At 33.4% G+C, this 13,739-nt stretch overlaps 1 protein-coding gene across 5 annotated transcripts in view; it reads left to right on the forward strand.

Annotated features, from left to right (window-relative positions):
* Positions 1 to 13,739, forward strand: part of PDS5B (PDS5 cohesin associated factor B) — a 112,921-nt gene that overhangs the window by 42,492 nt on the left and 56,690 nt on the right. For all 5 annotated transcript variants that reach the window (XM_016199519.2, XM_016199516.2, XM_016199520.2 and 2 more), the window contains exons 17-18: positions 2,498 to 2,603; positions 4,369 to 4,529. In XM_016199519.2, the coding sequence (XP_016055005.1) occupies positions 2,498 to 2,603; positions 4,369 to 4,529 (267 nt within the window). The remainder of the gene's footprint in view (positions 1 to 2,497; positions 2,604 to 4,368; positions 4,530 to 13,739) is intronic.

Genomic DNA, 13,739 nt, shown 5'->3' on the forward strand with positions numbered 1-13,739 from the left:
AGATGTTGAATAACTTTCCCACTGCTGAGAAGTGGTGAATGGCATTTAAACCCAGGAAGTTTGGTTCCAGAACTGTTCTGGTTAACCACTCCATTATAAATAGGCTTCCAGAAAGCTTCCACTCTTAGTCCCCACCAATACTCAATGAGTGTCCAGTTCACCTAAGTCTTCCAAATAGTGGCTATTAACCTTTTCAGTCTTTGCATTTTATAGGTAAATAGGTACTCTTAAAGTGAAGTGTATTACTAATAAAGTTGAACATTTCTCCCCCATGGATTTGTTGGCCAATTGCATTTCTTTTTATTTTTCTATGAGGGGCTTGGAAGAATTGTCTTTTTTCTTATTAATTATAAGAATGCTTTATAAAGTAAGGCTATTAACCCATTTTGATTTTAAAATTTATGTTTAACATTAATAAATACTAAATTATATAATTAAATCTATCAGTTGTCTTTTTCTTTCTTTCTGCCTTTGATATTATATTAAGTGGTTATGTTTTTGACAATAAATCTTTAATTGTTTTAGAATTTATTTTAGTATAGGGTGGAGGTAGAGATTCATCCTTTTAAGCACATGGTAACTACTTGTATTAACTCCATTTATTAAAAAAACTATATTCCTTCCCATTTGATTTGAAGTATTCCCTTATGATAGCATAAATTCTTATATGATTTGGACCCTTACTACATTTCACTTTGGTGTCTTTGTGTTTTGAGATTTTTATGATGCATTTTTATCTCATTAACAAAGTTCTTTCATCCCCTCCCCTTAAAATTTATTGGCTATTCACAAATGTTAATTTATTTTTTTCAGATGAGCCATAAAATAGGTTTGTTTAATCTTATCCTATACCAGGTTGTGTTCCCCTAAGATATTTATGGATTTAGTGAAAAATGTCACTTACATAAAATTGTGTTTCCATCTTAGGAAAATACTTGCTTTCATTTACAATATTTGAAGCTGTATGCTAACTTCATATAGTTTTAGAATTTATAAACAGATTCTGTGCATTTAAAACTCTTTATTCCTACTTATTTTCTATATTTGACTTGTCATTTATGAATAAATTTTTTTCTCTCTATATTTTTAGGTGACTGGCTGATATAGAAAACACTATTGATTAGTTAATGTTTTGTTGGTGTCATCTTACTGACCTCTTAGTGTTTGTTTTTTTTTCCATTTTAGTTTTTTAGTTGATTTCTCTTGTTTTCCAGGTCCATGGCTTTACCCACAGATTTTTTATATGTCTGGCTCTTGTTCTTAGTAAAAACCTAAATTGTACCTCTTCAGAAATGCCTTTTTTAATTACCCTGGTGAAACAACTTCATTTCTGGTCTTGGCGTTTTTTTCTAACCCTTATTGTTCCTTGATTATCATTTTATGTATTTATTTTTGGCCTTCTCTCACTTCACCCAGAGCTTTATGCTCTTAGTCATGGAAGAAAGTAATTAATTTAATTTTAGATGTTATATTTTTTATTCCAGTGGTACATCTAGGTAAAAAACCATGGGGCTGCTGAAAATATGGGAAGAGAATTCAGGCTGAGGATTTTTATTTGGGATAGTTGGAGATATGAGAATTGATTAATCAGGGAAAATGGTCAGAAAATGAGAGGAAACATCCTCAAAATACCAACTATTAAGGAATAGTAAATTGAAAGGATCCTGAAAGAGAGACAAATACATTTCCCTCCCAGCTTGACCTTAAAATTTTAGTACCTAGTATTTTTGCAGAAACAAAGGTCTACAAACATACTAGAGAACATTGAATAATTGAATTTTCTTGTATTTTGATACATATTATGTCTCTAACCTGGTGTTTATTTGTGTTAATACCTATCAGTGTGAATAATTATTTTAAATATTTGATAATGCATTTACAAATGCTTATTTTAAAATAAGATAAGCTTATTTTTAGATGAAAATTTTTGTGTTTACCTTTTGATCTAATGTTCAAGCGAGGCTTTATTGTATATCTGTTATCTAGGTATTTTTTTGTATACCTGTTATCTAGGTATTTTTATACCTTTGAATAGCAGGCCTGTGTATGCCTGTCCCTTACAGCAGTGTCTGACACACAGTAATATTTGGTAAATGGTTTGAAAGTGCTTAATGTTGTCATTTATCCTTTGTTGCAGAATATATTATTTTATTTACTGGAGCAATAGTGAATTTTAGATAATTAGAAAACAGCTATCATTTGTATGTTTGAGTATATCCTTCCATGGAAAATACAAGAATAAAAATATAGATAGCCTTAATAAACAGCATATCAAGTAATATTTTGACCTCATTTGAATGGATAAAAGAAAATACTGTTTTTGAAAAGAAGCATCTCAAAATTATAGTTTTTGTTTTGCAATAATGTTTGGAAAATCAAATTTGTATTTGGTTTGGGTGTAGGCTATGTAGAAAATATTTAGCATTACTTTTCTTAGATATTGCTAATAAAGTACAGTTAATAATGACTTTATTTATTTATTTTGGTCATACTTTAGTGCTCTTATTAAGCAAGTGAACAAATCAATAGATGGGACAGCAGACGACGAAGATGAGGGTGTTCCAACTGATCAAGCCATCAGGGCAGGTCTTGAACTGCTTAAGGTAAATATGCTTAAGTGTCTAATTAGATAACTGTTAAATGTACATAGTTTATATTTTTTACCCTTGAGATTTGCTTCTTAAGTTTATAGAGCCTAAAGTAAAATTTTCTCAATCATTTTAGGTAATTTAGAAATTGCATATTCTAATACATAAGCTAAATATTCTCAGTTTTAAATTGTATATTATAGCCTAGTATTAATTGTATTAAAATGGTGGATTATAACTTGAAGATTTCATTAGTGAGCACAGAAGGTGCTAGCTCTATCCCAGAAGGAGACAAATGCTTCCTAAAACTCCATTTTATCTTTCATTTTGTTAGCTAATGTACTACTGCCTTATACTCATTACAAAAGTATTGGTTAATTGTTGACAACTTAGAAAACATAAAGTTATAAACAAAAAACATTTTTAAAAAATTTCCTAATCTGATTGGCAAAAATAATCTTTTAATTTGCATAATTATTACTAGTGAGGTACACCTTTCATATGTTAATCAATAGTGTTTTTCCCTATGGTGCATTCATTATTTTTATCCTCTGTTCATTTTCTACTGATACTCAATCTTTTGTTTTCAGGGTGTGTGTTTTTAGCTGATTTAAATGAGCTTTTTTATTTCCTTTGCTGTTTTATAGGACATGTTACATATGTGTGTGTATATATATAAATATTCTATTTAAGTATACAGTAAGATGTAAAGTATGTTAATAAAATGAATGCCAGTTAAAAGTAAATAGAATGTTAACTTCAACAGAGTATCAATAATACTAATGGAGTTCCATGAGTGTTTTTTCTCCCTCACATTCTGCAGGCATAATTGTCCTGAATTTTGGGTTTATTATTCTTTTTTATGTAGTTTTATTATCCGTGTCTATGTCTATATCTCCAAAAAACATTGTTTATTTTGCTTGTTTCTAAATCTTATAAATATGGCATTATGCATAATATATTTTTCTACTACTTGCTTGATTTTACATTCTACATTTGATTCCAGTTAAGCTTAGAAAAGTCCCATTATTTTCAGAGAGTTTTATTTGTTTTTGTTTTTTAAATCTGAATCATAACCTATCTGAAATTTATTTTGACACTGTATATATTTTGGAGGATGGCCTAATTTGATTTTCTCCAAATAATTATCCATTATTAACAGGGCTATTTATTAAAAATTTCTTCCTTATTTATCTTTTGTTGTCTTTTCTTTAATGTATTACATTCAGTATAATCCAAATTCTTATATATGCTAGAGTCTATTTATTGCTTTCCTTTTTCTGTTTTCTGTTTCTTCTGATGTTAATACCATGTTGACTTGATTATTGTAAACTTATAGTATCTTTTTTTAGCTGGTGTTTTACTTTCGTAGATTACTTTTCCCCCCCAAAATGTTACTAGCTAGTCTCTTTTAATGACCTTTATTTAGAGGAATTCAGATATTTTGTTAAATTTTTTTTGTCCTCTTCTACCCTTATTCCTCTTAAAAAATAAAATAAGATAAAACAAACAGTAACTGAAATTCAAGTTATTTTAAGTAGAATTATATTAACATGTAATTTAATTTTGAAAGAAATGAGTTCTTTAGATTATACAATTTTTTACACACGAACATTTCTGTTATATATCTGAGCTTGTTTTAAATGTTGTTTTTAGTTTTTTCATTTACTTGGTAGTGGAATTATTCTTGTATTTGATTTGTATTTTTAACGTAATATTTTTGATTTAAATTGTAGAGATGAAAAGCGTTTACAAATCATTTTTATGACTCATTGTTTAGGTACTCTCTTTTACACATCCCATCTCGTTTCATTCTGCTGAAACATTTGAATCTCTCCTGGCTTGTCTGAAAATGGATGATGAAAAAGTAGCAGAAGCTGCACTCCAAATTTTCAAAAACACAGGAAGCAAAATTGAAGAGGATTTCCCACACATCAGATCGTGAGTCAAGTTTGTTCTGATAATTATTCTGGAAAATAGAAAAATAATTTACTGTCCCTTGAATTATGTAATAATTGGAATTTTTTATACGTTGAAGAAATAATGTCTAGGTTATTTTAAGTCTATACTCTTTGGTTTAGATTCTTCTTTTCTGGGAGAACACATTGGTATTTTAGAAGATTCATGAAAATGTGAGGTGAACATGTCATTTCTTTCCAAAGCATTAATTTGGCTTTAAGATTTTAATGAAAATAATTCTATAGTAAAGCAGTACCTTGTTATATTGTAGCATAGAATAAACATTTTATGTGAATTTAAGGTCCAGTGGGAAATTCCAAAGGAATTTCAGTAGGGCTTTCCATTGCACTCTCCACTTTCCTTTGTGTAAAGAGTATTGGAGCCCTGGCCAGTTTGGCTAAGTGGTTACAGCGTCAGCCCGGGATTCGATTCCTGGTCAAGGGCACAATCCTTGGCCCCTGTCTGGCTCGTGCAGGAGGCAATAATAGATGTGTCTCTCTTATATTGATGTTTCTTTCTCTCTCTCTCTCTCTCTCTCTCTCTCTCTCTCTCTCCCCCTCCCTCCCTCTCCCTCTCTCCCCGTCCCTCCCTCCGTCCCCCCTCCCTCTCTCCCTCCCCCCCTCCCTCTCCCTCCTTTCCTCCCTCCCCCCCTTCTCTTCACCTTTCCCCCCATCCCCCCATCCCTTTCTCTCAAAAAAAAAAAAAAAAAGGAAAAAAGTATCCTCAGGTGAGGATTACAAACAAATATATATATATTGGATCAAAAGTTTTCAGAAGTAGTGCTTTATTTGACATAGCATAGCAGGGAAGCAGGGAATAATCATCTTAACAGCAGTATGTTTTGTGTGTGTGTATGTGTTTGCGTGCTTGCACGTGCACCAGTATTTCTAAGAATTGGAAATTGCACTGTTATTGTAGGGATCTCTAATAGTGCTTGATTATTGGTCAAGGTTCTATAATAGCTCAAAAGAATAAGTTTGTATTCTTTATGGATCCCTGCTTGCTTTATATATATATATATCTCCTCCCTGTTCCTGGAGAGCATATTATATCTGATAGTTGGTCCTGGTATTGCCACAGTCATTGTTGGTTGGTTTTGCCTTTACGTCATTACTTCTGGCTTAGTCACTGTCTAATTAGTTATGGTTGGGGTAGCGTGCTTCTTCATGTTGAATAATTGCATATGGCCCTTTTCTTCAGAAAGAGACTGTGGACAGTCTCAGGTACATTTTTTATTATTCCTTTATGTTCATGTGAACTTAATTTTAGAAACTATTGATAAATAAGACAAAGGCATTAATTAAATGATAATTGAAATATACCAGAATTTTGTAACAGTATTCTCCTTGGCAAGAGTAAGAAACTTGATGGTTAGGATTAACTTAATTTTTAAGGGATCTTGGAACATGAATTTCCACTTGAAATGATGCTGTCACTTTTCTACCCACATTAGAGATTAGAATGATGAGACAGACAGACACGCGCACATGTGTATACACACATACACACCCTATAAACTATGTATTACTCTATACCATTTATGGAATGCCCGCTTATTGTATTATCTCATTTAGACCTTGTAACACTTCATTAAAATATAGGAATTCGCTTCTTAATCTTCCAAATGAGGAGTGTAGTGGTTCTAGGTCATTTAGCTAGCAAGTAGCAGAGTGAAGATTTGAATTCAGGCCTGTTTATCTGTAATGCCTGTGTAATGCCTATGGTACCATGTCTAGTATGGCACATTTCTTTTCTTAATTAGAGCTTTGAACAAATTTTAGTTTGATTTATTGGTGGTTTTTATTTTCATTCTAGATTGTTTTTCCTAGTACCTTTTATATTAAAGTATTGTAGGAGAACTACAGGATCAAGCTCGAAAGGTGGACATTTTAGAACATGCAAGGTTATTTTAAAACATATGCTGCTGTAATAGGGAACTGATATACCTAAAGTTATTTTGCTTATTTGTGGAGTATATTTCAGATGTCTCTTATGAGGAGAATTCACTCATACTGAATACCTGTTTGCATACTTTGTTCTCAGTGAAGTAATGCATAGTATACATCTTCCAGGAGATAAAATATGTATGCATATTTGTTTTAAATTATTAAATTGGGTGGGTTGATTTTGAGGAAAAATGACAGAGTTAAGTGAATGTTTATTAAATTATTTTCCCTTGAATTTATCAAAATAATTTAGAAGAACCAACTGAAAAATATATCTAAGTAGAAGTTACAACAAAGACAGATTGGTGCTAAATAAGCCTAGAATTAGGTGTATAAAGGAATGTATTGTAAGTGTTCTGTCCTTTGCTAATTTAGAGGGAGGAGATTGAAGTGTGGGCAGTTTGAGAGAAGTAAGTAAAGCCTAGCTTCAACTGTACTAGAGCTAAAGGAGAACCTTTGTGGTCATACTATTTTTCTTTGGGCTGACCTATTTTCTTTCCTTAAAAGGAGGAGCAAAGCTTAGAGTAGAATCATGAAGTAGATGTATTACCAACTTTGCAGGAACAGAAAAAAGTATGTGCTGACCCACTAAACAAAAATGAGGTGAGTTATGGGTTTCATTCTGACTCAGCCTATCTTGGAGTCTGACTAACCCCAAGGTAGGCGTATTTACCAAAATAAGAGTTCCCTGATAGCATAGGACATAGCCGTAGTCCAAATGGAGCTGGTTCTCCTTCATGCTACATAACCACAGTGGGAACTTTGATGTTAATTTTTTAAATGTCTAATGTTCAGTCGTCAGGGAGACACTATCTGCATTTTTGTTTAAATGGCAGAGCCAGAGAGAATTTCTGTTATTTAAGGATGAATTAACAGAATACAAGTAAATTAACAACATGAAACTTATATAAATAGTTTAGCATTCAAAAGTAGCTGATAAGCACTGTTTGGAAGAATTTAATTTTTCTAGGAAAAAAGAAAATTTTAGGTAGTTCTAAACTGCCAAGAAAGTTGAACTGCAAATGACATCTTGGAGGGGGAAACAGAACAAAAATGATTAAAAAGGGAGGTGGCAGAACTAAGGATAAAGAAGAGCAGAAACATTTTCCTTATAGAATATAATTTATTATAAGCAGCAGGGAGTAAACAATATAGAAAATGTAGCCAGGAAACTAGGGATTGAGCTTCAGGAAATTGCATAGAATGTGGAGATAGTGGGCAGTTAGAAAATGAATAGCAGATAGTGAAAAGCTATAATTGATTTCTGTGGAGAAGAAAGCAGAATAATGGGAGGTGCAAAATATTCACACACAAAAAGTAAACTTGTTTAGAATGAATGAAAAAACCCGAAGATGAAGAAAAGCTTGTGTTCTAGGAAAATATCTTGATAGAATTGACTAAATTTTTAGAGATTACAGAGGTGATTTCATAAACATCAAGGGAAGGGGGGGAAAAGTAGGTCATGCATAACAGAAAATTAATGAGGCTGACATTTCTTTACAACCACATAAGATTTCCAAAGTTTATGATTCAACAGCTAGGGACTGTAACTAAAGAATTTCCTAACTAGCTGAGTTGTGTTGAAGAGCAAATGAAGGATATTCTTTAGGATACAAGGACTCAGAAAATGTTTTACCTTTTTCTTTTTATTGTGAGGTTTACCAAGTTGTATTCTTTTTCCCTTTAAAAAAAAATTTTTTTTATCCCTTACCCGAGGATATTTTTCCATTGCTTTTCAGAGAGAGAGAGAGAGAGAGAGAGAGAGAAATACCAATGTTAGAGAGACACATCCATAGGTTGCCTTCCAACTAGCCCTGACTGGGGCAGGGATCAAGCCTGCAACTTAGGTACGTCCCTTAGCTAGAATCGAACCCAGGACCCTTTAGTTCGAGGGCTGATGCTCTAACCACTGAACCAAACCAGCTAGGGCATATTCTTTTTCCTTTTGCATTCAATTTTGCTTATGCCTCTAAATCCAACTTTTGTTTTCTTCTTGTTTGCATATCTCTGATAGGTTCTTCTCATCATTTTTCTCTCAGTATTTAAGTTTTAAATGTGGCTATATCTATGTTTCAGATATTTTAAAACTTGAATTTTTTAAAAGCATGATGTAAATTAAAATTGGCTCAAGAGGGAAGAAAAACATACTAGGATATCATTATAAAAAGAAATCAGTAAAATTACTTTCTAATAAAAGCACAGTAAAAGTTGTGTTAAAGAGGGTTTTTTTCAGATTTACAGGCAACCAGGAATTCTAATTCTCTTTTAATTATTCAGAGCATAGGGGAAAAGAAGGAAAGCGTTCATATTACTTCTTTTAGAGCTAAAGTAACTAGCAGCAATGCAAAATTCCCCCAAGAGAAAACTAAGACAAATCTTACAAATATTGATGCTAAAAATACTAGCAAAAAGAGTTTACTGCAGTAAAACAATATAATATGGCCAGATGTTGTTCATTTCAGGAATACAAGAGTGTTGATATTAGTAAGCCTAATTAATATTCATGTTACAATTCATTATATAAGTGAGTAAAAAGGAAAAGGCACATAATAGATCATTTTGATAGATGATGAAAAGTTTCAGATTTTAAAAAAATCAGTCTATTTAAAATTGAACCCAATAAAATGGGATTAAATGCCTTCAGAACAAAATTAGCAGTAGGTACCATCATACAGTAAAACACTAGAAGCATTCCAGGTAAAGTCAGGAACCAGATGAGAAAATACACTATCATTGCAATGATTTAACATTGTTTTGGATACGCTAGACAATATGTGATTAAGTAAGAAAAGAAAATAAGAGGTTAAAGTGTTGGAAAGGAGAAAGCAAAGTAATAGTTTTTCAAAAATCCAAGAGAATCAACTGAAAAACTACTAAAAACCAAGATAGCCAAAATAAGTATGTAAAAATCTAAGCTTTCCTTATATACCACTAACAGTCATTTAGAAAATATTGTAGGAGTAAAAATGAGAAGTATATAAGAAAATTGCAGTCCTATTATCATGGGTGGAACAATATAATATATATATATACACATATATTTAATATACCTTTATTGATTTCAGAGAGAGGAAGGGGGGAGAGAGAGAAATATCAATGATGAGAAAGTCCTCATTGATCGCTGCCTCTTGCATGCCCCCGACTGGGGATTGAACCTGCAACCCTACATGGGCCTTGACCAGGAATCTAACTGGGATCTCCTGGGTCCTAGGTCGGTGCTCAACCGCTGAGCCATGTCCGGCTGGGTGGAACAATATAGTATTTTAACAAAGAAATTCATCAGGAAAAGTTAGGTCACCCAATAAGTAACTGGCAGGCTGTTTTGAAAAGAAAAATTAATGTACACTGCTTGTCTTGATTTTACATACATTCCAGATGAGTCAAAGATAAATTCTTTATCTAATATTTAAATATATAAAATGGATTAATAAAAGTATTAGCAACCGGTACATTTCTGTAACTGCCCCTTTTTGTGGGGGCAGGGATGTTAATACTTAATCATAAAGGAAATATTGATTGATTGGATTCCCAAAAATCAGCTTATTGAAAAAAATATAGAGCCTTCAATGTGTAAGCCACTGAGGATGTTGAAATGAACAGGACATGTTAAGTCTCTGCCCTCATATTTTAGTGAGGAGGAATACTATTTAGACAAAAGCAAAAACTCATGAAATAAGTTAGAAACACACGTGTTATGCTGGAAAATTATTGTTGAGATGTGTGTGTGTGTGTGTGTGTGTGTGTGTGTGTGTGTGTGTGTGTGTGTGTGTGATATAGAAAAGGTTATCTGTACTGTATAAAGACTCTTAAAGGAATAATAAGTCTTACAGTAGAATACTAGCAAAGGGCATGAACAGGAAATTCACAAACAGGAAATCCAGCCCCCCAAATCAAGAAAAGATATTGCCCGGCCGGGCGTGGCTCAGCAGTTGAGCATCGACCTAGGATCCAGGCGATCGGGGTTCGATTCCCGGTCAGGGCACATGCCCGGGTTGTGGGCCCAATCAATGACTCTCTCATCATTGATGTTTCCATCTCTCTCTCCCTCTCCTTTCCTCTCTCTGAAATCAATAAAGATATATTTTAAGGAAAAAAAAAAAAAGATATTTAAGCCTGCTAATAGGAATGAAGGAAAATGCAGACACTCATGTGCCATATCCAGTATTAGCTGGCATTCCAGTGATGATGCTTTCTTGGTTGGAGGAGCTTTTCTGGTTTGTTAAAGCATTCCAACTTAAAATGTATGTTGTCTTTAACATGGCTGGTTCACTTCTAGTAGCTCATCCCAGAGATAATTAGAAAAGATGTCTAGCCCCAGCTGGTTTGGCTCAGTGGCTAGAATGTCAGCCTGTGGACCGAACGGTCTCGGGTTCAATTCCAGTCAAGGGTACATACCTCGGTTTCAGGCTCCATCTCCAGCCCCAGTTGAGCTGTGTGCGTGAAGCAACCAATTGATGCGTCTCTCTCCCATTGATGTTTCTCTCTCTTTCCCTTCCACTCTCTTTGAAAAGCAATGGAAAAAATATCCTCGGTTGAAGATTAAAAAAGGGAAGGGAAAGGAAGGGAAAGGGAAAGGAAAGATGTCTATATAATGATTATATGGTTCAGGGTCCAGTTAGAGAAATAGAAGCCATACTAGATATTTTAAACATAAATAAATTAATTAATACAGATATTTTAAGAAACAACAAGGAAGATGTGGTGTTAAGGAGCCCAGTGGGTAGAAGAGCCCTGTCAACATCAACTTTCAGTTAGGGGTGGCCTGGCAGTTGCAGGGCAAGAAGTCGGGGGTGGGGGTAGCAGTAATGCTACTGCACACAATGCCTGAAGCTCTCCTGTCCTTAATTAGAACCTAACAGGAGTCCAGCTCTTGAGGGAGTCTGGGAAATATAATTTGGAGGTTTACAGCTCCAGGTCTCAGAGCAGATTATAGGATAGGCTTAAAGATCAGATAGTAGGTAAGTAGCTAGCACAGGGATGTTCATGGTTTTATTGTTAAGGTTTATAAATAAAAAAATGAAAAGACCTTGCCTGGCCGGGCGTGGCTCAACGGTTGACCTAGGATTCAGGCGATCGGGGTTCAATTCCCAGTCAGGGCACATCCGGGTTGTGGGCTTGATCAATGACTCTCTCATCATTGATATTTCTATCTTTCTCTCTCCCTCTCCTTTCCTCTCTCTGAAATCAATAAAAATATATTTAAAAAAAAAAAATGAAAAGACCATCTAAATGCTCATCAGTAGGAGATTGGTTAGATCAGTTGTGGTATAGCCATCCACTAAAGAATAGCGTTTAGCAATACGTGATAATAGGAGTTCCCTACAACATTTTTGGGTGAAAAAGTTTCCAAAGAGTATTTTTATCCTCATTTATTTAATATATGTATGTATGCATGTATGTATAGAGAAATTTTAGAAGTATGTTCATCAAAATATTAAAAGTAAATTCAGGGTAGTAGAATTCTGAGTTTTTTCTTTACTGTTTTTAATGTATTTTTTCAGTTTTGTTTGCATTTGTCTGCATGTATATGATCATCACCAAGGAGGAAAAACTTGAATTTGAAAGACTGAAATGAATTTAATGAGGGAATAAAGGATTCCTTTTCATAGAAACTTATAGAGAAAGTAGTTGCTTCATTTACATTTCACTAACTTTTAAGACTGCCTAGTACTTCCGAATTCTTGAAATTGTTTTTCTTTGTTTATTGTTTTGGTTTATTTCTGTTTTCTGTTTAATTGAGTAAAGAAAACATTGGATGAGCTTACCACTTCTCATGCTATCTTTTTTTTTAAGTATAGTTGGCGTACAGTATTGTATTAGTTTCAGGTGTACAATATAGTGATTAGACATTTATATACTTAATAATGTGCTCACCACACTAAGTCTAGTAATTGTGCATCACTGTGAAGTTATCACACTATTATTGATTATATTCCCATTCACCTTTTCACCCATTCCTCCACTGCCCCCCCGCAACCATCAGTGTGTTCTTTGTTTCTGTGAGTCTGTTTTTGTTTTGTTTGTTCATTTGTTTTGATTTTTTTAAAATTCCAAATATAAGTGAATTCATATGTTATTTGTCTTTCTCTGTCTTATTTTCCTTAGCATAGTACCCTCTAGGTCTATCTATGTTGCTGCAAATGGCAGGATTTTGTTTCTTTTTATTGTTGAGTACTGTTCTTGTGTGTGCATGCGCTTGCGCACACTATTTCACCTTTATCTATTGTGGACACCTAGGTTGCTTCAGCATTTTGGCTATTATAAATAATGCTGCAGTGAACATAGAGGTGCATATATTTATTTGAAATTTGTGTTTTTGTTTTCTTTGTATTAGTACCCATAATAGAATTGCTGAGTCATATGGTAGATCTGTTTTTAGTTTCTTTGTGGAAACTCCATACATACTGTTTTCCATAGCAGCTGCACCAATTTTTGCAGTTCTACCAACAGTGCCTAAGGCTTCCCTTTTCTCCCACATCCTTACCAACACTTACTTGTCTACTTTTCTGCTAGTAGCCATTCTCACTGGTATGAGGTGGTATCTCATCGTGGTTTTAATTTGCATTTCCCTGCTGATTAGTGAAGTTGAGCATCTTTTCATATGTCTGATGGCCATCTGTATGTCCTCTTTGGAGAAGTGTCTATTCAGGTCCTCTGCCCATTTTTTGATAAGATTATTTATTTTTTGTTAATGAGTTATATAAGTTCCTTATTTTATACTATCTTTAAAAATCCCAACCAGAGATGCTTCTTACTTGTGTGTAACCTGTAATTTTTCTCTTTATTACTGTGAAAGATCATGGATATTCATATTGTAAAATCTGATTTATGAGAAGATAGTAAACTGAAGTAACCAGACAATAATAATTTTTCATTTCACAAACAAGCCACAAATCATAGACCAAAAGGGTAGCAATTTGGTGAGACTCTAATTGTTTTCTACACATTTTATTATTGACATTTTCAAACATATATAGAAGTGGGTAGAATATTATACCATTATAATATCATGTATCCAATACAGCTTTATATATGAATAACTTACAGTCACTGTTGTTGAATTTATAATTCTACTCACTTCCCCTGTTCCCTTTACATTTGAAAGCCAACCAAAGATTCACTATCTTATGTCATCTGTACATCTGAGTATTTCTAAAGGAGAACTACTCTTTTTTTTTTTTTAAATCCTTACCAGAGGACATGCTTAGAGAGAGGAAGGGAGGGAGAGGGAGAAAGAGAGAAAGAG

The sequence above is a fragment of the Miniopterus natalensis genome, chromosome 2, assembly GCF_054644295.1.
Source record: "Miniopterus natalensis isolate mMinNat1 chromosome 2, mMinNat1.hap1, whole genome shotgun sequence".
Lineage (NCBI taxonomy): Eukaryota > Metazoa > Chordata > Mammalia > Chiroptera > Miniopteridae > Miniopterus > Miniopterus natalensis.